The sequence below is a fragment of the Myxocyprinus asiaticus genome, chromosome 38 (genome assembly GCF_019703515.2).
Source record: "Myxocyprinus asiaticus isolate MX2 ecotype Aquarium Trade chromosome 38, UBuf_Myxa_2, whole genome shotgun sequence".
Classification (NCBI taxonomy): Eukaryota; Metazoa; Chordata; class Actinopteri; order Cypriniformes; family Catostomidae; genus Myxocyprinus; species Myxocyprinus asiaticus.
The window spans coordinates 40832732-40855165 of record NC_059381.1 but is presented as its reverse complement, the minus strand read 5'-3'; the positions used below and the strand labels follow the sequence as shown (position 1 = coordinate 40855165).

The 22434-nt window shown below is 48.3% G+C and overlaps 1 protein-coding gene across 4 annotated transcripts in view; it reads right to left on the bottom strand.

Moving 5' to 3' along the window:
• Window positions 1-22434, bottom strand: part of LOC127429151 (T-cell surface antigen CD2-like) — a 36231-nt gene that overhangs the window by 6543 nt on the left and 7254 nt on the right. For 3 of the 4 annotated variants that reach the window (XM_051678012.1, XM_051678014.1, XM_051678015.1), the window contains exons 4-5: window positions 19132-19227; window positions 18941-19039 (exon numbers count right to left, since the gene is read on the bottom strand). In XM_051678012.1, coding sequence (XP_051533972.1) covers window positions 18941-19039; window positions 19132-19227 — 195 coding nt within the window. The remainder of the gene's footprint in view (window positions 1-18940; window positions 19040-19131; window positions 19228-22434) is intronic. The other variant, XM_051678016.1, reaches the window with a different exon arrangement.

The following is a 22434-nucleotide window of genomic DNA, read 5'->3' as shown; positions in this document are numbered from 1 at the left end:
GTCCGTCCCAGAGTCAGCGTTGCAAGCCTCGTCCATCCCAGAGCCAGCTTTTATGCCAGCTCCAGCCCTAAAGGAATTGTTGGGGGGGGGGGCAATATGGCTTCAGTGGTCTCCAAGGTCCCTTCAATCGAGACCACTTACTCCCCAGTGGTCCTGGAGACTTCCTTCATCGAGCCTCCCATGGCTCCATCTTCCGAGTCTCCCACAGCGGTGCTCACAGCCGTCCAGAAGCGTAAGAGGAGAAGAAGGGCTCCTACTCCCCTGTCTCTGCCAGTGTTCACAACCACGGAGCTCGTTCCCCTATCACTGCCTGTGCTCATGACCATGGAGGTCATTCCCCTGTCACTGCCTGTGCTCACAACCACAGAGGTCATTCCCCTGTCACTGCCTGTGCCCACGACCACGAAGGTCGTTCCCCTGTCACTGCCTATGCTCACGACCACAAAGGTCGCACCCCTGTCACTCCCCGTGTTTACGACCACAGAGGTCGTTACCCTGACACTGCCCGTGTTTACAACCACGGAGGTCATTCCTCTGTCACGGCCAGTGCCCACGGCCATGGAGGCAATTTCCCTGTTGCTGCCAGCTCTCCCAGAGATTCCTCCAGGGGCCCCGTCCACTCTCCCAGAGAAGACTCCTCCAGCGGTTCCATTTGCTCTCCCAGAGACTCCTCCTCCAGTGGCTTTGCCCGCTCCGCCTCCAGTGGCTCCGCTCACTCCACCTCAGTATCCTCCTACTGGAACTCAATTCCCTGCTCCTCCTGAGGCCCTGCCCACTCCACCTTCGGCTCCGCCTCCTGAGACTCAATTCCCTGAACCAGCTGTGGCTCTGCCCCCTGTGGCTCTGCCCCTTACCCTGTCCCTGCCCTGCAGCCGCCTCCCAGGCCTCCTGACCCTGTCTCTGCCCTGTGACCACCTCCAGGCCTCCTGATCCTGTCCCTGCCCTGTGGCTGCCTCCCAGGCCTCCTGACCCTGTCCCAGCCCTGTGGTCACCCATCTGGCCTCCAGATCATCCACCCACTCCTCCTTGGCCTCCTGACCGTCCGCCCACTCCTCCATGGTCTCTTGACCATCTGACAGACTTTCCATTGTGCCCCAGCTGTCCACCTGAGATCACTTCCTCAGTATCGTCCTCTACATTTCGGCCATCAGGAGCCCCCTTTTGGGGGGGGAGGGGGCTCCTGAGGAAGAGATCCCAGGCGGATGGCCGGGGCACCATGGAAAGTCTGTCAGATGGTCAAGAAACCATGGAGGAGTGGGCGGACGATCTGGAGGCCAGATGGGTGACCATGGCACTTAGTTGCGTGGCCTGAAAGACATGCTGCAGTTGTGGCACCTAGACAGCACATTTGCGCTGCTTAGGGGATGTATTGAGCCAATAGCAGAAGCACCGCGGTTGCGGTGTCATAAGGCTTAGACACACTGAATTTGCAATGGCATACTACACATTCTACTATTACTACACTGTAAAAATGTCCGTAATTTTAATGGTAAAAGACTGTAAAATTTGGTTAACGAGTAGTTGGCCAGTAAAATATGTAAAAAACATTTAATATATTTAAAAAGATAATACATGTAGTTTTACGGTACAATATTGTAAAAATTTAATTTTTTAGATGTAAAAAGTATGATTTTCCTGTATAATTAAAGGTTAAAATTTATATGATGTTTAACAAGAGAGTACATGTACTTTTTACGGTAAATTATTGTTAGAATTACTAATAATCGGGCATTCCCAGAATTCCCTGCATGACCCATTACATTTCATTATATTTTATGGGAATATTTATGTTTCTTCTTATTTTTAATATCAGTTATGTATGTTGGGGTGTTCTGTGTTATGTTTGATGTAGTTTAGTTAATGTTTATTGCATAATTTTAATTTCACATGTGTTACCCTGATGGAGTTCAGTGTTTGTGTGTGACACTGAGCACTGTCTCTACATGTTTAATGGTCATTGCTCCTGGAAGGGCCACTACTGGTGAACTTCATATCATCATGTGCCCTTCTGTAATTACTACAATGATTAACAATACATTATGAAGTGAAAAGCAGATTTTTACAGTTTCAGGTTAATATATTAAATGTATGATTTAATTATATAAATGATGGTACTGCACTGTAAAATATACCATAAAAACAACAGTTCCCTATCTGTCACTCACTCGACGTTGGTGTCGATGTAGTGACACTAGGGGTCACTCTTGGGAGCCCGAGACACCTCTGGTCTTTGATAAAAGGCCAATGAAAATTGGCGAGTGGTATTTGCATGCCACTCCCCCGAACATACGGGTATAAAAGGAGCTGGTATGCAACCACTCATTCAGATTTTCTCTTCGGAGCGGAACGGTCATGCTCATTGAGCTGAATACTACTGTTCATTCACCTGCTGGATCTGACGGCGCATTTCAGCGGCTTCTCCCTCATCTGCACTGGTGCACTGCAGAGAACGCCCCTGGGCGCTTCGGAGGAAAAACTAGAGAGTATATTTTCTGAAAGAGCATTTTTCCCCTCTAAAAGAGTATATATTTCTCTAAAAGAGCGCACACACGGAACGTCTTTTTAAAGATGCTTTTCCGATTGTGTGTTATTCCTGGTTGTGCTCGTTATCTCTCGCCTTCTAACGGTCACGATCACTTTCGTGTCTGGGCACTGCTCACGCGGAGACAGCGTTCGTGGATGGTCACATTCTCATTGCGAGAATGTGTCCCAGGCAACGTTGCGGTCGCGGCTCACCTTTGTAAGGAAGCGAGCCACCCCAGAGGCTCCCGCCTCGGTCCTTTTACCCACGGGTTTGAGGCCAGCGCGGCTAGCACTGGGGGCGATTTGGGGACCCCAATGGGACCGCCTCCGCCGGGTATCCCCCCGTGGAACTCCCATTCCCCAGCACGCTCGTCTGCCCCGATCGGGCTTCCGGGTGAGTCCGCCGGCTCGTCTCACGGCGAGTTCGACCTCTTATTCGGAGCCCGCGAAAGTGATGAGCTCTCGAGCGCAGCATCGGAGAGCGGGCTCGTCCAGTCGGAAGCCTCGGCTGGGCTCCTCCCTTCGGGGTCGATCGCCCAGTCACAGGCTGACGCGGAGGTGACGACATGCTTTCCCGGACAGCCGCGAGCGTCGGTTAGAGTGGATTTCACCTCTCTTCCCTGAACCCTCGCGGCTCTGTGATTGGTTCCTGGGCTCGCGGCGCCGCTCAAAGCCACGCCCCGCCCCGTTCCTTTCTTCCCGGAAGTGCATGAAGAGCTGACAAGATCGCGGGAGGCACCTTTTACTGCCTGGTCCCGATCTTTTCAGCTTCCCCGCTCTCACTACCCTCGATGGTGGGGCGGCCAAGGGTTATTCGGCAATCCCCTGGTGGGTAAAGGCGCTCGCGGTGCACCTATGCCCGCAGAGCGCCGCCACCTGGCGTGGGTGCCCAAAGCCCCCGTCCAAGGCCTGTAGGTTTACGTCGTCTCTGACGGTCAAAGCCTACGGCGCTGCTGGACAAGCCGCCTCCGCCCTGCACGCCATGGCTCTCCTGCAAGTCCGCCAAGGCACTAAAGGAACTGCACGAGGGTAGTTCCGCCCCGGGATTGATGCAGGAACTGCGCTCGGCGACCGACCTCGCTCTCCGAGTGATGGAGGTCACGGCGCGGTCTCCCGGGCGGACGATGGCCACACTAGTGGTCCAGGAGCGCCACCTTTGGCTCAACCTGGTCGAGATGGGTGAGGCCGACAGGACACGATTCCTTGCTGCCCCCATTTTCCAGGCGGGCCTATTCGGCGACACTGTCGAGGACTTTGCCCAGCAGTTCTCGATGGTAGAGCAGTAGATGGATGCTAGCCGGCTTGTCCTGCCCCGGCGTGGCTCAAGATCCCCCCATCTACTCATCGCCGAGGGCGTCCCCCTGCGGTGACTGCACCGGCTCCGCCGCAGCCCGCCCCTCCGGCCCGGCCCCGGCGTGGAGCCCACCGCAGGAAGCCGACGCCACCCGTCTCACAGCCGGCACCGAAGAACCCACGGAGGTCTTCGAAGCGCCCCTGAGACGGGCGACCCAGGGACAACGAAACCCGCTGCTCTGGAGCTGGTAAGCAGATCTTCTTTTTGTTACCTTTTGCATTTAATTGCGCTGCATGCCCAAGTGGCTGCAGTACTCAAGAGCTCCGCAAGAGTGGTTTCCTTGTTCCCTGGGTCACATATTCGGTGTGTACGGCTGGCATCACGACCACCGTCCACCACTCCATTTGGCAGGTTGGCGCTCCAGCGGCGGTCTCCCGCCCTGAGCGCCCAGCTGTGGCACAAATCCGCCCCCGATGTGACAGTCTCCACGGGTCATGAGGACAGGCCTCTTCCTCCCCCGTCCCAGGCTGTTCCGGGGGTGGTCACAAGGAGCCAGGTAAGTGCTTCGATGTCCTCGGACTCAGCACGACCACGATGTGGTGTGGCACCTCAAGCTCCGCCCCACCGCGAGGCCCCACCCGCCGGTACATCTGATGACGTTGTCCCTTTGGTCCCCCTTGCGCGGAACTCGGGTGCATGGCTTGCGCTTTACAGTCCGTCGCGAGGGCTGGTCCGGACCGTCCGACTCGGCTGCATGATTCACTTCGCTGGGCATCCGCCCAGGTCCAGCGGTGTCCACTTCACCTTGGTGAAAGATGGAAACGCTGCTACCTTGCGCAGAGATCGCTACCCTCCTACGGAAGAACGCGATAGAACCTGTCCCTCCAGCCGAGATGAAGAGGGGGTTTTACAGCCCCTACTTCATTGTACCGAAAAAAGGCGGTGGGTTGCGGCCAATCTTGGACCTGCGAGTACTGAACCGGGCCTTACACAGACTCCCGTTCAAGATGCTGACGCAAAGACGCATTCTAGCGAGCGTCCGGCATCAAGATTGGTTCGCGGCGGTAGACCCGAAGGATGCGTACTTTCACGTCTCGATCCTTCCTCGACACAGACCCTTCCTGCGGTTTGCGTTCGAGGGTCAGGCGTATCGGTACAAGTCCTCCCTTTCGGCCTGTCCCTGTCTCCTCGCGTCTTTACGAAGATCGCAGAGGCTGCCCTTGCCCCGTTAAGGGAGGTGGGCATTCGCATTCTCAACTATCTCGACGACTGGCTAATCCTAGCTCACTCTCGAGACGGGTTATGCGCACACAGGGACCTGGTGCTCTCACACCTCAGCCGACTAGGGCTTCGGGTCAGCTGGGAAAAGAGCAAGCTCCTCCCAGTTCAGAGCATCTCTTTTCTCGGTTTGGAGTTGGACTCAGTCTCCTTGATGGCGCACCTTACGAACGAGCGCGCCCAGTCGGTGCTGGCCTGTTTGAAGGCGTTCAAACAGAAAACAGCGGTTCCACTGAAACATTTTCAGAGGCTCCTGGGGCATATGGCATCCTCGGCGGTGGCCACCCCGCTCGGGTTGATGCATATGAGGCCGCTTCAGCACTGGCTCCAGACTCGAGTCCCGAGACGGGCATGGCGCCACGGGACACACCGCGTGGCCATTACGTCGGTCAGTCACCGTCTTTTCAGCCCTTGGACCGACCTCTTGTTTCCACGAGCAGGTGTTCCGCTAGAACTGGTCTCCAGGCGCGTCGTGGTCACGACAGACGCCTCCAAAATGGGCTGGGGCGCTGTTGGCAACGGGCACGCAGCTGCCTCGAGTTACTGGCAATTCTGCTCACCCTGCGGAGGTTCTGGCCATTGATCCAGGGCAAGCACGTGCTAGTTCGGACAGACAGCACGGCAGAGGTACCATATGTCAACCGCCAAGGCGGTCTGCGCTCCCGCTGTATGTCATAACTCGCCCGCCGTCTCCTCCAACGGAGTTAGCAGCACCAAGTCGCTGCAAGCCACTCACATCCCGGGCAACCTCAACACTTCGGCGGACGCGCCGTAACAACAGGTTACCCTCAAGGGAGAGTGGAGACTCCACCTTCAGGTGGTCCAGCTGATTTGGAGTCGATTCAGTCAGGCACAGGTGCACCTGTTCGCCTCCCAAGAATCCTCCCACTGCCCGCTCTGGTACGCCCTAACCGAGGCCTTCCTCGGCATAGACGCGCTGGCACACAGCTGGTCCCCTGGCATTCGCAAATATGCGTTTTCCCCAGTGAGCTTGCTCGCACAGACCCTGTGCAAGGTCAGGGAGGACGAGGAGAAGGTCGTCCTGGTAAGCACCCTACTGGCCCGCCCAGATGTGGTGCTCGGACCTCACGATCCTCGTGACAGCTCCCCCTGGGCAAATTCCCCTGAGAAAGGCCCTTCTTTCTCAGGGAAGGGGCACCATCCGGCACCCGCGCCCAGACCTCTGGAATCTCCATGTCTGGCCCCTGGACGGGACGCGGAAGACCTAAGCTGTCTCCCACCTGCGTTGGTAGACACATTCACTCAGGCTAGGGCTCCCTCTATGAGGCGCCTGTATGCCTTTTAAGTGGTGTCTGTTCGCTAAGTGGTGTTCTTCCCATCAGGAAGACCCCCAGAGGTGCGCAGTCAGATCAGTGCTTTCCTTCCTGCAAGAGAGGTTGGAAGGGAGGCTGTCCCCTTCCACCTTGAAGGTGTACGTTGCTGCCATAGCAGCACACCATGACGCAGTCGACGGTGAGTCCTTAGGGAAGCATGATCTGATCATCAGGTTCCTAAGAGGCGCCAGGAGGCTGAATCCCTCCAGGCCACGCCTTGTTCCCTCATCGGACCTCTGTAGTTTTTCAGGGTCTACAGAGAGCCCCCTTTGAGTTTTTCAGTCAGCCGGGCTTAAGGCACTCTCCTTGAAGACTGCCCTCCTGACTGCGCTCACTTCCATCAAGAGGGTAGGTGACCTGCAAGCGTTCTCTGTCAGCGAAACGTGCCTGGAGTTCGGTCCGGGCTATTCTCACGTGATCCTGAGACCCCCGACCGGGCTATGTGCCCAAGGTTCCCACCACTCCTTTTAGAGACCAGGTGGTGAACCTGCAAGCGCTGCCCCAGGAGGAGGCAGACCCAGCCCTGGCGTTGCTGTGTCCGGTGCACGCTTTGCGCATCTATTTGGATCGCACGCAGAGCTTTAGACTCTCTGAGCAGCTCTTTGTCTGCTTCGGTGCACAGCGGAAAGGAAGCGCTGTCTCCAAGCAGAGGATCGCCCACTGGCTCATTGACGCCATAACTATAGCATGTCTCGCCCAAAACATGCCGCCCCCGGTAGGGCTACGAGCCCATTCTACTCGTGGTGTAGCGGCTTCTTGGGCCCTGGCCAGAGGTGCCTCTCTAACAGACATTGCAGAGCTGCGGGCTGGGCAACACCCAACACCTTTGCAAGGTTCTACAACCTCCGGGTGGAACCGGTTTCGTCCCAGGTAGTGGCACGCAACACAAGCGGATAAGCCCGGGATAGCCGGCCGGGTGTATCGCTTGCACATAGCGCCTTCCACCTCCTTTTGAGCTGAAGACGTGCGCTGTTAATTCCCAGTAGTGTTCACAAAGGTTGTTCCCTGGTTGACTTCCTCCGAGCCCTGTGGCAGTCGAGTTTTCGGAGAGACTCGCTGCCGGCCCAGTACACGCGCTAACTAAGAGCCCGGTTCTGGGGTAGGTGCTCCGCATGTGGCGGTTCCCTGTAAGGCTAACCCCATGCGATCTATATCTTCTGCTAGTTCGTTTCCCTACTGGCAAACTGCGTCTTCCTTGGGCAGAGCCCCTCAGTCTCCATGTTGTAGTAACTCCTCCCCCATTGGGTAGGATCTACCTTGAAGGCTCTCCACATGTTTGGAAAGACCATGTGATGTATTCTTCCACTTAAATATCCCCCCTCTCTTGGGGCGAGGTGTGGTCTCCGCGGTGTCCTCCCCTTGGGAGGGACACCCCCCGACTAGACCTGGCGGCCCAGTCGGATAATCCCCCTTCTTTTTTAGGGAGTGGAAAAAGAGAAGGGGAAAGAGGCCATGACTGGGTTAAGCCTGTCTCTATCTCTGGGTAGTCGACTTGTCCCCAAAAAGGGCCGTTCGACACTCATAACTGTGTTGGGGGAGGTTACGTGTCGACCTGGTGTGCTGGCTATGAGGCACACAGCAAGTCTGCCCACCACACACCGCCAGTTCACGTAACACAGTTCAGCCTTGTGGCATTTTGTATAGGGACCCCTAGTGTCACTACATCGACACCAACGTCGAGTGAGTGACAGATAGGGAACGTCATGGTTACTGGTGTAACCTCCGTTCCCTGATGGAGGGAACGAGACGTTGGTCCCTCCTGCCACAACGCTGAACTACCCGCTGAAATGGCCGGACCTTATATCGGCTCCTCAGCGTAAAACCTGAATGAGTGGTTGCATACCAGCTCCTTTTATACCCGTATGTTCGGGGGAGTGGCATGCAAATACCACTCGCCAATTTTCATTGGCCTTTTATCAAAGACCAGAGGTGTCTCGGGCTCCCAAGAGTGACCCCTAGTGTCACTACATCGACACCAACGTCTCGTTCCCTCCATCAGGGAACGGAGGTTACACCAGTAACCATGACGTTTTAAACTGTAAAATTTACAGGCTGTTCTGTAAAGTTGTTTACATTTTTACTGTTTTTTTTTACATAATTATATTTTTACAGTGTACTTCTGCTATATCAATCTATGGCAGAAATGGAAATTCACTTCAGCCACAGACAGACAATGTAAATAGCCTAGTGGTTCTTAAGTGTTTTTTTTTTTTGTTTTTTGTTTTTTGTTTTTTCACCTCTTACATAAGACCAGTGAACATTAACTATTTATTATCATACCTGGCTAGTCAAGTTAAGTCATTTTTATTTGTATAGCGCCTTTCAAAACTGAAACTGTAATATCTATAATGTCTTAGAGTCATCATTGTGTGGTTTGATAAAATATGATTATGAATTGTGTTTAAAAATAAGTAATTAAATAATAATTGTATTTATAACCCCAGTGAAGGCGACTGTGGCAAGGAACACAAAACTCCATAGGATGTTGGTTAATGGAGAAAAATAACCTTGAGAGAAACCAGGCTCACTGTGGGGTCCAGTTCCCCTCTGGTTAACATCATGAATATAATGCCAATATTACTTACATATAGTGCAAGTCATGGTTTAAAATTATTAAACTGTTAACTCCTGTTTAAAAGTGTTAAGGGTCAGTGTTTAAACAAAGATTTTGTATGAATTGGTAGATTAATGACTAATGTCTTTGAAGTCCATCCTGGATTAACTGCAAAAGTTCACATAGATGCAGTTGTCCTTGTTAGTTGGCTGATGAAGGGTTTTGTTGGTAATTAATTGATAGTCTATGTATTCCATTTCAAGAGTGTAGTCCATCATTAGACCGAGGTGATGTAGGCAGAGATCAGTTAGGTGCATCGCAGTTTAACCTGGCCGGTAATTTCAGTGAGGTCTATCCTAAATCCAAGGTTCAGGCAATGGCATATGAAGTATCCCATGTCTTATGGTTGGAGTTGGCTCTGTTGTTCATCCTCTGAAGTCCATCGTAATAGACTGAAGTGATGTTTGGCTGGCACCGGCTGCTATTAGTCATCATCACTCAGCGACACGTAGCAGTGGAGTCCAACACAAAGCAGGAATGGAGCTGGATCCAGCCAGTTCTGGTGACCTCAGGATAGGAGTCCCGAGGTTGAGACAGGGAAACAAATAAAATAATATTAGCATAGATGCCATTCAATTTATTGCAGAGTTATAGATCACGATCAATGTTTCTGGTTTCTGGTTCTGGCAGACCTAACTAAAGCAGCCTAATTGTGAGTTGATGGATAAATTAGGTGTATGCCTGGCTGAATAGATGAGTCTTTAGTCTAGACTTCAACTGAGTGAGTGTGTCTGCATCTTGAACAGTGTTAGGGAGACTATTCCACAGTTTAGGAGCCAAATAGGAAAAGGATCTACCTCCTTTTGTGGATTTTGATATTCTAGGAACTATTAACAGGCCATAATTTTGCGATTGTAATGAACATGATGGAATATAGCGTGGTAGAATGTCACTTAAGTACTGCAGAACTAGACCATTCAAAGCTTTGTACGTAGTTAAAATAATTTTAAAATTAATATGAAATTTAACAGGTAGCCAATGTAACGACGATAAAATGGGGCTAATATGATCATATTTCTTGGTTCTAGTCAACACTCTGGCTGCTGCATTCTGAACCAATTGAAGTTTATTTATTGATCTTGCTGGACATCCTCCCAGTAATGCATTACAATAATCTAGTCTTGAGGTCTTGAACGCATTAATTAGTTTTTCGGCATCAGCAACAGAGAGCATGTGTCGTAATTTAGCAATATTTCTTAGGTGGAAGAATGCTGTTCTACAAACATTGGTAATTTGATTTTCAAAGGACAGATTGGTATCAAATATAACACCTAAGTTATTCGCTGTTGAAGACGATGTAACAGTACATTCATCAAGAGTCAAATTATATTTTAGCGGCTTGTCTTTAAAGGTTTTTGTTCCAATAATTAGTACCTCTGTTTTGTCGGAACTGAGGAGAAGGAAATTTCTGGCCATCCAGTCTTTTATTTCATTGATACACTCTGCTAATTTGGAGAATTGTGAAATCTCACCAGGTTTTGAAGAAATATAAAGTTGGGTATCGTCGGCATGACAGTGGAAACTTATTCCACGATTCCTGATAATATCTCCCAGGGGAAGCATATACAAGATGAAAAGCAGAGGCCCTAAAATTGATCCCTGTGGCACTCCATACTTTACTTTTGTTTGGTTTGACAATTCCTCATTTACATAGACAAAGTGGTAGTGGTCTGCTAAATAGGACCTAAACCATGCTAATGCAAGCTAAATACCAACATGCTTTTCTAGCCTATTCAAGAGAATGTCATGACCTATCGTGTCGAATGCAGCACTAAGATCTAAAAGCACTAGAAGTGAAATGCAGCCGCGATCAGATGATAAGAGAAAGTCATTTGTAACTCTGATAAGTGCAGTCTCTGTATTGTGAGGAGGCCTAAATCCTGACTGAAATTGTTCATATATACTATTTCTCTGTAGAAATGAACATATTTGTGAGGATACTACCTTTTCTAGTATTTTCAACATAAACGGGAGATTTGAAATCGGTCTATAATTAGCCAGTTCTCCAGGAACAAGTTGTGGCATCTTAATAAGCGGTTTGATAACTGCCATTTTAAAGTTTCTTGGGACATGTCCTAAGGATAGTGAGGAGTTAATAATATTAAGAAGAGGTTTTGAGATTACAAGGAATACATCTTTTAAGAGCTTGGTTGGTATTGGATCTAACATACATGTTGTGGCTTTTGATGTTTCGATAAGTTTTATTAGCTCTTCATGACCTATGACAGCGAAGGATTGAAGTTGCACGTGAGGAAAATTATGAGACACTGCAGATGATTATGACAGATGATTGCATAATTCCAATTTTATTTCTGATTATTTCAATTTTATCAGTAAAGAAATTCATGAAGTCATTACTCTTGTGCTGTGACGGAATATCTAGTTCTGTTGAGGCTTTATTCCTAACCAATTTAGCCACAGTACTGAATAAACCCTTAGGATTGTTGTGGTTATTTTCTATGAGTTTGCTAAAATATGCTGACCTGGCAGCTTTTAGTGCCTGCCTGTAGCTACAGACACTATCCTTCCATGCACCGCGAAATACCTCTAATTTTGTATTCTTCCACTTGCGCTCCATTTTCCGAGCTGCTCTCTTGAGAGCATGAGTGTGATCATTGTACCATGGTGCAGGGCTTTTTTCTTTAATTTTCTTTAATTGAAATGGGGCGACACTATCACGAGTGCTAGAGATGACTGTATTTATATTTTCTGTTATTTCATCAAGTTCTTCTAGGCTTTGGGTGTATGAGATAGATCTGGAAGATTATTAGTGAAGCTATCTTTAGTGGTCGAAAGAATAGTTCTACCTGAATGATAGCGTGGTGTAGATTGAGTAACATTAGCTGATCGCAGCATACAAGAGACGAGGTAATGATCCGAGATGTCATTGCTCTGTGGTAGAAATTCTATAGTATCAACATCAACTCCATATGACAGAATTAAATCTAGTGTATGATTATGGTGATGAGTTGGTCCTGTCACAATTTGTCTGACCCCAAGAGAGTTGAGAATATCAATAAATGCTAATCCCAATGTGTATCTGTAATAATTTTATTTACAATTAGTGTTTTTGTAGAAAGAGATCTAATGTTTATTAGCCCTACTGTGACGTTTATCTTCACATTTATTAATTTTTTTCAAGTTTGACCTTAAGCAATTTTTTTTCTAAATGATTTAGAGAAGGGTTTGTGTTTGGTAGTTCTGGGAACAGACATAGTCTCTATATGATATCTAGGTGATACAGTCTCTATGTGTTGTAGTTTATGTTACCTGTGTGACGTCTCAAGGCAGCTAGCAGACGTTCCATCTCTCATTAGCAGGTCAGGTCTACCACAAAAACTCTTCCAATTGTCTATATATCCTATGCTATTCTCCGGACACCACTCAGACATCCAGCCATTCAGTTACACTAATCTACTATAAACCTCATCACCACGACGAGCAGGGAGGGGGCCAGAGCGTATCACAGTGTCTGACATAATTTTTGCAACTTCACACACCTCTTTAACATTATCTTTAGTGATCTCCGACTGGCGAAGCCAGACATTGTTAGTGCTGACATGAATAACAATTTTAGAAAGTCTACGTTTAGCATTAGCCAGCACTTGTAAATTTGATCTGATGTCAGATGCTTGAGCCCCAGAAATGCATTTAACAATGGTGGCTGGAGTCTCTATTTCCACTTTCCTTACAATAGAATCACCAATTATTCAGGCTCTTTCAACATGATTCTCAGTGGGTGCATCACTGAGTGGGGAGAATCAATTTGAAACCCTAACAGGAATGGGAGGGTGATGTGGCTTTACTAAGCGAGTATGCCACTGAGACGTCACCCAAACACCCTGCTGCAGGGGCTCTAGAGCCGGAACCAAAGTGTGTGTATTGCTCGCTGTACTACCCGCATCCGAAACAGTATCTACCGGCTTCTCTTTCTCTCTGACCTCCACTAGTGTTTGGATGCGTGTCTCTAACTCATTAACCTTCTCCGTCAGCCTCACTAATTCCTTACATTTATCACATGTGAATCCCTCACTGCTGACGGAAGAAGCTATAGTAAACATGTGGTATGCAATGCCGGAATAAATAACATGAGTGGATGCCATGACTTACCGCAATTGTTTGTTGTTGTTGTTGATATGGTTGTTCTTGAGTGCCGAGGGTTTGAGATCGATGTGGTACCTGATCAGCGGATGTTTGAGATTGATGCAATAATCCATGTAAAACATAGTGGAGAATACAAATGCACGCAGTCAAGACGCGAGAGGTAGACAAGCAGGAAAAGAAAAAAAAGAGAGAAAACAGGTGCGTGCGGTAAAATACATGCATTTGAAACAGCAGAAAAGCGGAAAAAGTCATGGTTACTTGTGTAACCCCCGTTCCCTGATGGAGGGAACGAGACATTGTGTCGATGTATTGACACTAGGGGTCACTCTTGGGAGCCCGAGACACCTCTGGTCTTTGATAAAAGGCCAATGAAAATTGGCGAGTGGTATTTGCATGCTACTCCCCCGGACATACGGATATAAAAGGAGCTGGTATGCAACCATTCATTCAGGTTTTATGCTGAGGAGCCGATATCAGGTCTGGCCATTTCAGCGGGTAGTTCAGCATTGTGGCAGGAGGGACACAACGTCTCGTTCCCTCCATCAGGGAACGGAGGTTACACAAGTAACCATGACGTTCCCTATCTGTCACTCACTCGACGTTGTGTCGATGTAGTGACACTAGGGGTCCCTATAGAAAATGCCACAATTGGCTGGACTGTGTGGGGACAAGTCAACTACCCAAAAGATAGAGACAGGCTTAACCCAGTCATGACCTCTTTTCCCCTTCTTTTTTCCACTCCCTAAAAAAGAAGGGGGATTATCTGACTGGGCCGCCAGGTCTAGTCGGGGGGTGTCCCTCCCAAGGGGAAGACACAGCGGAGACCACACCTCACCCAAAGAGGGGGGGATATTTAAGTGGAGAAATACATCACATGGTCTTTCCAACCATGTGGAGAGTCTTCAAGGTAGATCCTGCCCAATGGGGGAGGAGTTACTACAAACATGGAGACTGCGGCAGAGGGGCTCTGCCCAAGGAAGACGCAGTTTGCCAACAGGGAAACGAATTAGCGGAAGATATATAATCGCATGGGGTTAGCGTTACAGGGAACCGCCACATGCGGAGCACCTACCCCAGAACAGGGCTCTTAGTGCATGTACTGGGCTGGCAGCGAATCTCTCCGAAAACTCAGGGCTCGGAGGAAGTCAACCAGGGAACAAAGTTTGTGAACACTACTGGGAATTAATGGCGCATGTCTTCAGCTCCAAGGGAGGTGGAAAGCGCTATGTGCAAACGATACACCCGGCCAGCTATCCCGGGCTTATCCGCTTGTGTTGCGTGCCACTACCTGGGATGAAACCGGTTCCACCCAGAGGTTGTAGAACCTTGCACAGGTGTTGGGTGTTGCCCAGCCTGCTGCTCTGCAAATGTCTGTAGAGAGGCACCCCTGGCCAGGGCCCAGGGAGCCGCTGCACAACTGGTAGAATGGGCTTGTAGCCCTACCAGGGGCGGCATGTCCTGGGCGACATATGCCATAGTTATGGCGTCAATGAGCCAGTAGGCGATCCTCTGCTTGGAGACAGCGCTTCCTTTCCACTGTGCACCAAAGCGGACAAAGAGCTGCTCAGAGATTCTAAAGCTCTGCGTGCAATCCAAATAGATACATAAAGCGCACACAGCGACGACAGGGCTGGGTCTGCCTCCTCCCGGGGCAGCGCATGCAGGTTCACCACCTGGTCCCTAAAGGGGTGGTGGGAACCTTGGGCACGTAGCCCGGTCAGGGTCTCAGGATCACGTGAGAGTAACCCGGACCGAACTCCAGGCACGTTTCGCTGACAGAGAATGCTTGCAGGTCACCTACCCTCTTGATGGAAGTGAGCACATTCAGGAGGGCAGTCTTGAAGAAGAGTGCCTTAAGCTCGGCTGACTGCAAAGGCTCAAAGGGGGCTCTCTGTAGACCCTGAAGAACTACAGAGAGGTCCAATGAGGGAATGAGGCACGGTCTGGAGGGATTCAGCCTCCTGGCGCCTCTTAGGAACCTGATGATCAGGTCGTGCTTCCCTAAGGACTTACCGTCGACTGCGTCGTGGTGTGCTGCTATGGCGGCAACGTACACCTTCAAGGTGGAAGGGGACAGCCTCCCTTCCAACCTCTCTTGCAGGAAGGAAAGCACTGATCCGACTGCACACCTCTGGGGTCTTCCCGACGGGAAGAACACTACTTAGCGAACAGATGCCAGTTAAAGGCATACAGGCGCCTCGTAGAGGGGGCTCTAGCCTGAGTGATCGTGTCTACCACCACAGGTTGGAGATTCCAGAGGTCTGGGCATGGGTGCCAGATGGTGCCCCGTCCCTGAGAAAGAAGATCCTTCCTCAGGGTAATTCGCCGGGGGGGCTGTCGTGAGGAGCGTGAGGTCCGAGAACCATGCCTGAGTGGGCCAGTAGGGTGCTACCAGGATGACCTACTCCTTGTCCTCCCTGACCTTGCACAGGGTCTGTGCAAGTAAGCTCACTGGGGGAAAATGCATATTTGTGCATGCCAGGGGGCCAGCTGTGTGCCAGCGCATTTATGCCGAGGGGGTCTCGGTCAAGGTGTACCAGAGCGGGCAGTGGGTAGGATTCTTGGGAGGCGAACAGGTGCACCTGTGCCTGTCGAATCGACTCAGTCAGCTGGACCACCTGAGGGTGGAGTCTCCATTCTCCCCTGAGGGTAACCTGTCGTGACAGCACGTCCGCTGTAGTGTTGAGGTTGCCCGGGATGTGAGTGGCTTGCAGCGACTTAAAGTGCTGCTGACTCCAGAGGAGGAGACGGCGGGCGAGCTGTGACATACAATGAGAGCGCAGACCGCCTTGGTGGTTGACATTTGCTACCATTGTTGTGCTGTCTGTCTGAACTAACATGTGCTTGCCCTGGATCAACAGCCAAAACCTCCGCAGGGCGAGCAGAATTGCCAACAACTCAAGGCAGTTGATGTGCCAATGCAGTCGCGGACCCGTCCAGAGGCCGGCGGCTGCGTGCCTGTTGCAAACAGTGCCCCAGCCCGTTTTGGAGGCGTCTGTCGTGACCACGACACACCTGGAGACCAGTTCTAGAGGAACACCTGCCCGTAGAAATGAGAGGTCAGTCCAAGGGCTGAAAAGACGGTGACAGACCGGCGTGATGACCACACGACATGTCCCATGGCACCATGCCCATCTCGGGACTTGAGTCGGGAGCCAGTGCTGAAGCGGCCTCATATGCATCAACCCGAGCGGGGTGGCCACCGCCGAGGATGCCATATGCCCCAGGAGCCTCTGAAAAAGTTTCATTTTTCTGTTTGAACGCCTTCAAACAGGCCAGCACCGACTGGGTGCGCTCGTTCGTAAGGCGCGCCATCAAGTAGACTGAGTCCAACTCCAAACCAAGAAAAGAGATGCTCTGAACTGGGAAGAGCTTGCTCTTTTCCCAGTTGACCCGAAGCCCTAGTCGGCTGAGGTGTGAGAGCACCAGGTCCCTGTGTGCGCACAACATGTCTCGAGAATGAGCTAGGATTAGCCAGTCATTGAGATAGTTGACAATGCGAGAGCCCACCTCCCTTAACCCATTAGGGCAGCCTCTGCGACCTTCATAAAGACACGAGGAGACAGGGACAGGCCGAAAGGGAGGCTTTGTACTGATACGCCTGACTCTCGGACGCAAACCGCAGGAAGGGTCTGTGTCGAGGAAGGATCGAGATGTGGAAGTACACATCCTTCAAGTCTACCGCCGCGAACCAATCTTGATGCCGGACGCTCACCAGAATGCGTTTTTTCTTCAGCATCTTGAACGGGAGTCTGTGTAAAGCCTAGTTCAGTACTCACAGGTCCAAGATTGGCCGCAACCCACCGCATTTTTTTCGGTACGATGAAGTAGGGGCTGAAAAACCCTTCTTCATCTCGGCTGGAGGGACAGGTTCTATTGCGCCCTTCTGTAGGAGGGTAGCGATCTCCGCGCAAGGTAGCAGTGTTTTCGTCCTTCACCAAGGTGAAGTGGACACCGCTGAACCTGGGCGGACGCCCGGCGAAGTGAATTGCGTAGCCGAGTCGGACGGTCCGGACCAGCCCTCGAGACGGAATGGAAAGCGCAAGCCATGCGTCCAAGTTCTGCGCAAGGGGGACCAAAGGGACAACGTCATCGGACTTACTGGCAGGTGAGGCCTCGTGGTGGGGCAGAGCTCGAGGTGCCACACCACATCGTGGCCGTGCTGAGTCTAAGGACATCGAAGCACTTACCTGGCTCCTTGTGACCACCCCCGGAACAGCCTCGAGAGCTCATCACTTTCGCAGGCTCCGAATAAAAGGTCGAACTCGCCGTGAGACGAGCCGGCGGACTCATCCGGAAGCCCGATCGGGGCAGAGGAGCGTGCTGGGGAACGGGAGGTCCGCGGGGGATACCCGGCGGAGGTGATCCCATTGGGGTCCCCAAATCGCCCCCAGTGCTAGCTGCGCTGGCCTCATACCCATGGGTAAAAGGACCGAGGTGGGGAGCCTCTGGGGTGGCTTGCTTTCTTACGAAGGTGAGCCGCGACCGCAACGTTGCCATGGACGTCCTGGAAATGAGAACATGACCATCCACGAATGTTGTCTCCGCGTGAGCAGTGCCCAGACACGAAAGACAGTGATCTTGACCGTCAGAATGTGAGAGATAACGAGCGCAACCAGGAATAACACACAATCGGAAAAGCATCTTTAGAAAGACGCGTCTTTAAAAAGACGTTCCGTGTGCCGCTCTTTTAGAGAAATATACTCTTTTAGAGAAATATACTCTTTTATTTTTGCCGAAGCGCCCAGGGGCATTCTCTGCAGTGCACCAGTGCAGAGGGGGGAGAAGCCACTGAAATGCGCCATCAAATCCAGCAGAGGTGAATGAACAGTCGTGGGAATTCAGCTCAGTGAGCATGACCGTTCGGCTCCGAAGCGAAAATCTGAATGAGTGGTTGCATACCAGCTCCTTTTATACCCGTATGTCCGGGGGAGTGGCATGCAAATACCCCTCGTCAATTTTCATTGGCCTTTTATCAAAGACAAGAGGTGTCTTGGGCTCCCAAGTGTGACCCCTAGTGTCACTACATCGACACAACGTCGAGTGAGTGACAGATAGGGAACCCGAAGCACATGTTAAATGGCAATGGATAAAACTATGAACGTATAAGAATAAGCAATGCTAAGCAGGCTAGCAAGCTACAAATATTTGTGCAGCGTAATGTCAAGTCCTTGTAGTCACTACCTAAATTTTTCTCTGTGTGTACAGAACAAGATTAAAAACTCAGAAGAGGGGTGACAACTGTATTTAGCTGCAGTGTGTACATGGCCTATCTGCCTCAAACCAACTTTTTAAAAGATTCAATACAATGGACCTCACTCCAGCGACTTCTTGATCATATTTGATAATTGTAGCAGCCCGGTACCTTGTAAACTGTTTCTCTCAGCAAGCAAGTAACACTATACATTGGGTCTTTCAATATATTAACTATAGTTACAGTATATATTAGAGCTGTCAATAAGTTTAAATAATCGGGGCTGGATTTGCCATTTTAACGTGACTGGATTTTAACATATTAAGGAGTAATATATATACTATATATTTACAGTATATACTGAACAGATTTCTTTTCAAAATGTGGTGCATTACGTTTTAAAACATTCGTTCCTCTTTTAAGGAAATATGTAACAAAGATTGATTGTGCAGCAGTCATCTGGTGATCTTATCATTAATGTTTGTAACATTACATGACATAGCCTGGAAGCTCAATAAAATATTTCATAAACAGAAAACTTTTGGTAATTAATAATTTAATTCTGTATTCTAACAATGGCGACAAGTATTTGCTTTTACCATAAACAGAGTTGTCCATAGGTGTGATTCCACTGTTCTGAGGCAGAGTTCTTCTGTGCCACACACCACGCATCTCAAGGTATGCATTTTCATCAGCAACTGGAAAAGCATACATTGGTCAAGTTTAGCATGCTTATGGAAATAAATTTAATTTGTGAGATTCTGTGATTTATAAATCATGATCCTCTTACCAGCTTTTTTTGGGTGTTTCACATCTTTCCACAAGACCAGCAAGCCCAAAATAATTGTTATGAATATGACAAAAGCAGCACATGTTGAAATATGACCTGTTTTATAGATAATATCATTTGAATTAGACATCCGCCTTAAAAGGTGTTCCAAACCTGTATGACTTTCTTCAATTGAACAAAAGGAGACGTAAGCAGAATGACCAGTCACCGTTCATGTTAATTTTATGGAAAAAATATGCAATGAAAGTAAAAGGTGACTGAGACTAACATACTGCCTAACATTCCTTTTTGTATTCCAAGAAAGAAAGTCATACAGGTTTAAAACAATGTGAAAATTGTGACATTATTTTCATTTTTTGGGGGTGAACTACTGTATCCCTTAAGAAGCAATTATATTTGACCAATGCGTTCCTTTCTTAAAAATTTAGTGACACAAGACACTTTATAAACTGATGAACAATTTGTATCTACGGTAACCACGAATACATGTTAAACTGGAACACATATCTCATCATCAGAAACAATCAATGATACTAACAAAAATCTATGTTAATCCAGTAGCCACAATGCATGCCTGGTTATTGCCACACACAATCATCTTCCAAACTATGGATATGAAAATATGGCAAGTCATCAAAACAATAGCGCTTTTTCGAATTTGATCTTTTGATCATCTTAGTGAAATATGCAAAATAATTGTTTGTTCTTAAACATGTCCGAGCATTAAGTTACATTAATATATATTCAGAATGACATTTACAATACATACACTATATGGCTAAAAGTTTGTGGACACCTGAACACCAACTATCACATGTGCTTGTTGAATATTTCATTTAAAATCTATAGGGATTAATCCCATTCTTTACTGCTATAACATATTCTACTTTTCTAAAAAGGCTTTCCACTTGATGTTGGAATATTGCTGCATGGATTTGCTTCCATTCAGACACAAGAGAACCCTGTACCAGCTCTGTCTGTGTCCAGTTCACCCCAAAGATGTTTAACAACTAAAACATTTTTCAAGTGCAGAGTTATATTGTAATGATTTGCTAGTCCATTTGAGGCACTACTGAGTCAAAAAGTTGTTTGAGTTTGAATTGCAGTCTTGGACCACTTTGCAATGATGGTGACACAAGATAATAATTTGCCAAGCTCATTCAGCACATGATCAAGGTAGGGGAGGAAAAGTTGTATTTTATAGTGCTCTGCATGGTTGAGGGTACTTGCTCCACATGAGGATTCTCTAATAAAACCCTCCTTGATTTTTTTGGCTGCTTACCTTTTGGTTACGATACAGTGACCTGTGTTATTCTCCTTGCAAAAGTCTGTAGCTTTTGAATACAGCTGCTCTGCCACATCCGTCAACAGATTATCTTTCAGAGAGCTGAGCTCAGCCTACAGTCAACAGCTTTTGCCAATTCACGCTATTCACCCTGAGGGAAGCAGTGAAATCCCTCTGTTGTTCCAAGAATATTTTAAAACACAAAGAGGAGGTACACAGTAGAACATTTGGAAAGTGACTCTCTGATCACTGTCTGGTTCAACTTTTTCCGACCTACAGGCAGAAACTTAAATCAGCTAAGCCTGTAATAAAGACTGTAAAAAGATGGACCATTGAAGCAGAGATGGAACTACAAGTCTGCTTTGACTGCACTGATTGGAATGTTTTTGAAGCTGCAGACACCAAGCTGGATGAGCTCACAGATACTGTGACATCATATATCAGTTTCTGTGAGGATCTGTGCATTCTTACTAGGACTTATTTTATGTTCAACAATGGCAAACCATGGTTTACAGCAAAACTCAGGCGGCTTTGTCAGGCCAAAGAGGATGCTTATAGAAGTGGGTATAAAATCTTGTACAATCAGGCCAAAACACACTGACATAGGAGATTGGAGTGGCAAAGAGAAGCTACTCTGAGAAGCTGAAAAACAAATTTTCAGCTAACTACCCTGCATCAGTGTGGAGAGGCCTGAAAGGCATTACCAACTACAAGTCACCACCCCCCAGCTCTGTATGGAATCAACAACTGGCTGACGACCTGAATGTGTTTTATTGTAGATTTGAAAAGCCCAGTCTCACACCCTACACCCAATCTGATCCAAAATTTCGATGAGTCTGCATACTGAAGGTCAGCCAAAACAACCTGGAGCTGAACACACTCAAAACATTGGAGATGATTGTGGACTTCAGGAGAAACATCCACCATTCTGAACAGCACTGTGGCAGAAGTGGAGCCATTCAGGTTCCTGGGCTCTACCATCTCACAAGACCGGAAGTGGGAGACCCACACTGACTCCATTGTGAGAAAGGCCCAGCAGAGGTTGTACTTCCTTTGCCAGTTGAGGAAGTTCAACCTGCCACAAGCGCTGCTGATACAGTTCTACTCAGCAGTCATTGAGCACTTCAATAACTGTCTGGTTTGGTTCAGCTACCAAATCGGACATCAGAAGACACTGGACTGCTGAGCAGATTATTGGTTCTCCCCTTCCCACCATCCAAGAACTGTACACATCCAGAGTGAGGAAAAGGGCTGTAAAAATCACTCTGGACACCACTCACCCAGCCCAATACCTATTTGAACTGTTGTCATCTGGCTGGCAATACAGAGTACTGAGCACCAGAACAGCCAGGCACAGGAACAGATTTTTCCCTCAGGCCATCCATATCATGAACGGTTAAAACTGCCCCACTGAGCAATAATTTATGCAATAACAAGCTTAGTCAATTATATTTAACATATCCTATCTCTTCTGCCATTACATTCCCTTGCACTATCTGTATATAACAGATTGTATTTGTATTCTATTGTGTTTGTACATATATTCTATTCACTTATTTTTATTCTTTATTCTATTTTTTATTATTTCTGTCTTGTTATTGTATTGTTTGTGTACTGGAAGCTTCTGTCACCAAGTCAAATTCCTTGTATGTATAAGCATACTTGGCAATAAAGCTCATTTTGGTTCTGATTCATTTAATTTAATTCTATGTACTTCTTCTTCTATGTACTATGTTCTTTTAACAATACCCCTTAATTTTCTTCTTTATTTGTATGGGATCAAAATCCCGCCAACATTATTGCGGTCACAGATCCAAAAATAATAAGCATGAATCAAAATTATAAGCGTGAATCAAAAAATAATAAGTGCAGATAAAAAAATTATAAGTGCAAAAATAAATAAAAAGCACAGATCAAATTAATAAGCTCAGATCAAAATAATTAGTGCAGATCAAACAATAAGCATGAATCAAAAATATATAAACACATTTAAAATAAGCGGATAAAGTTGGGTTCTG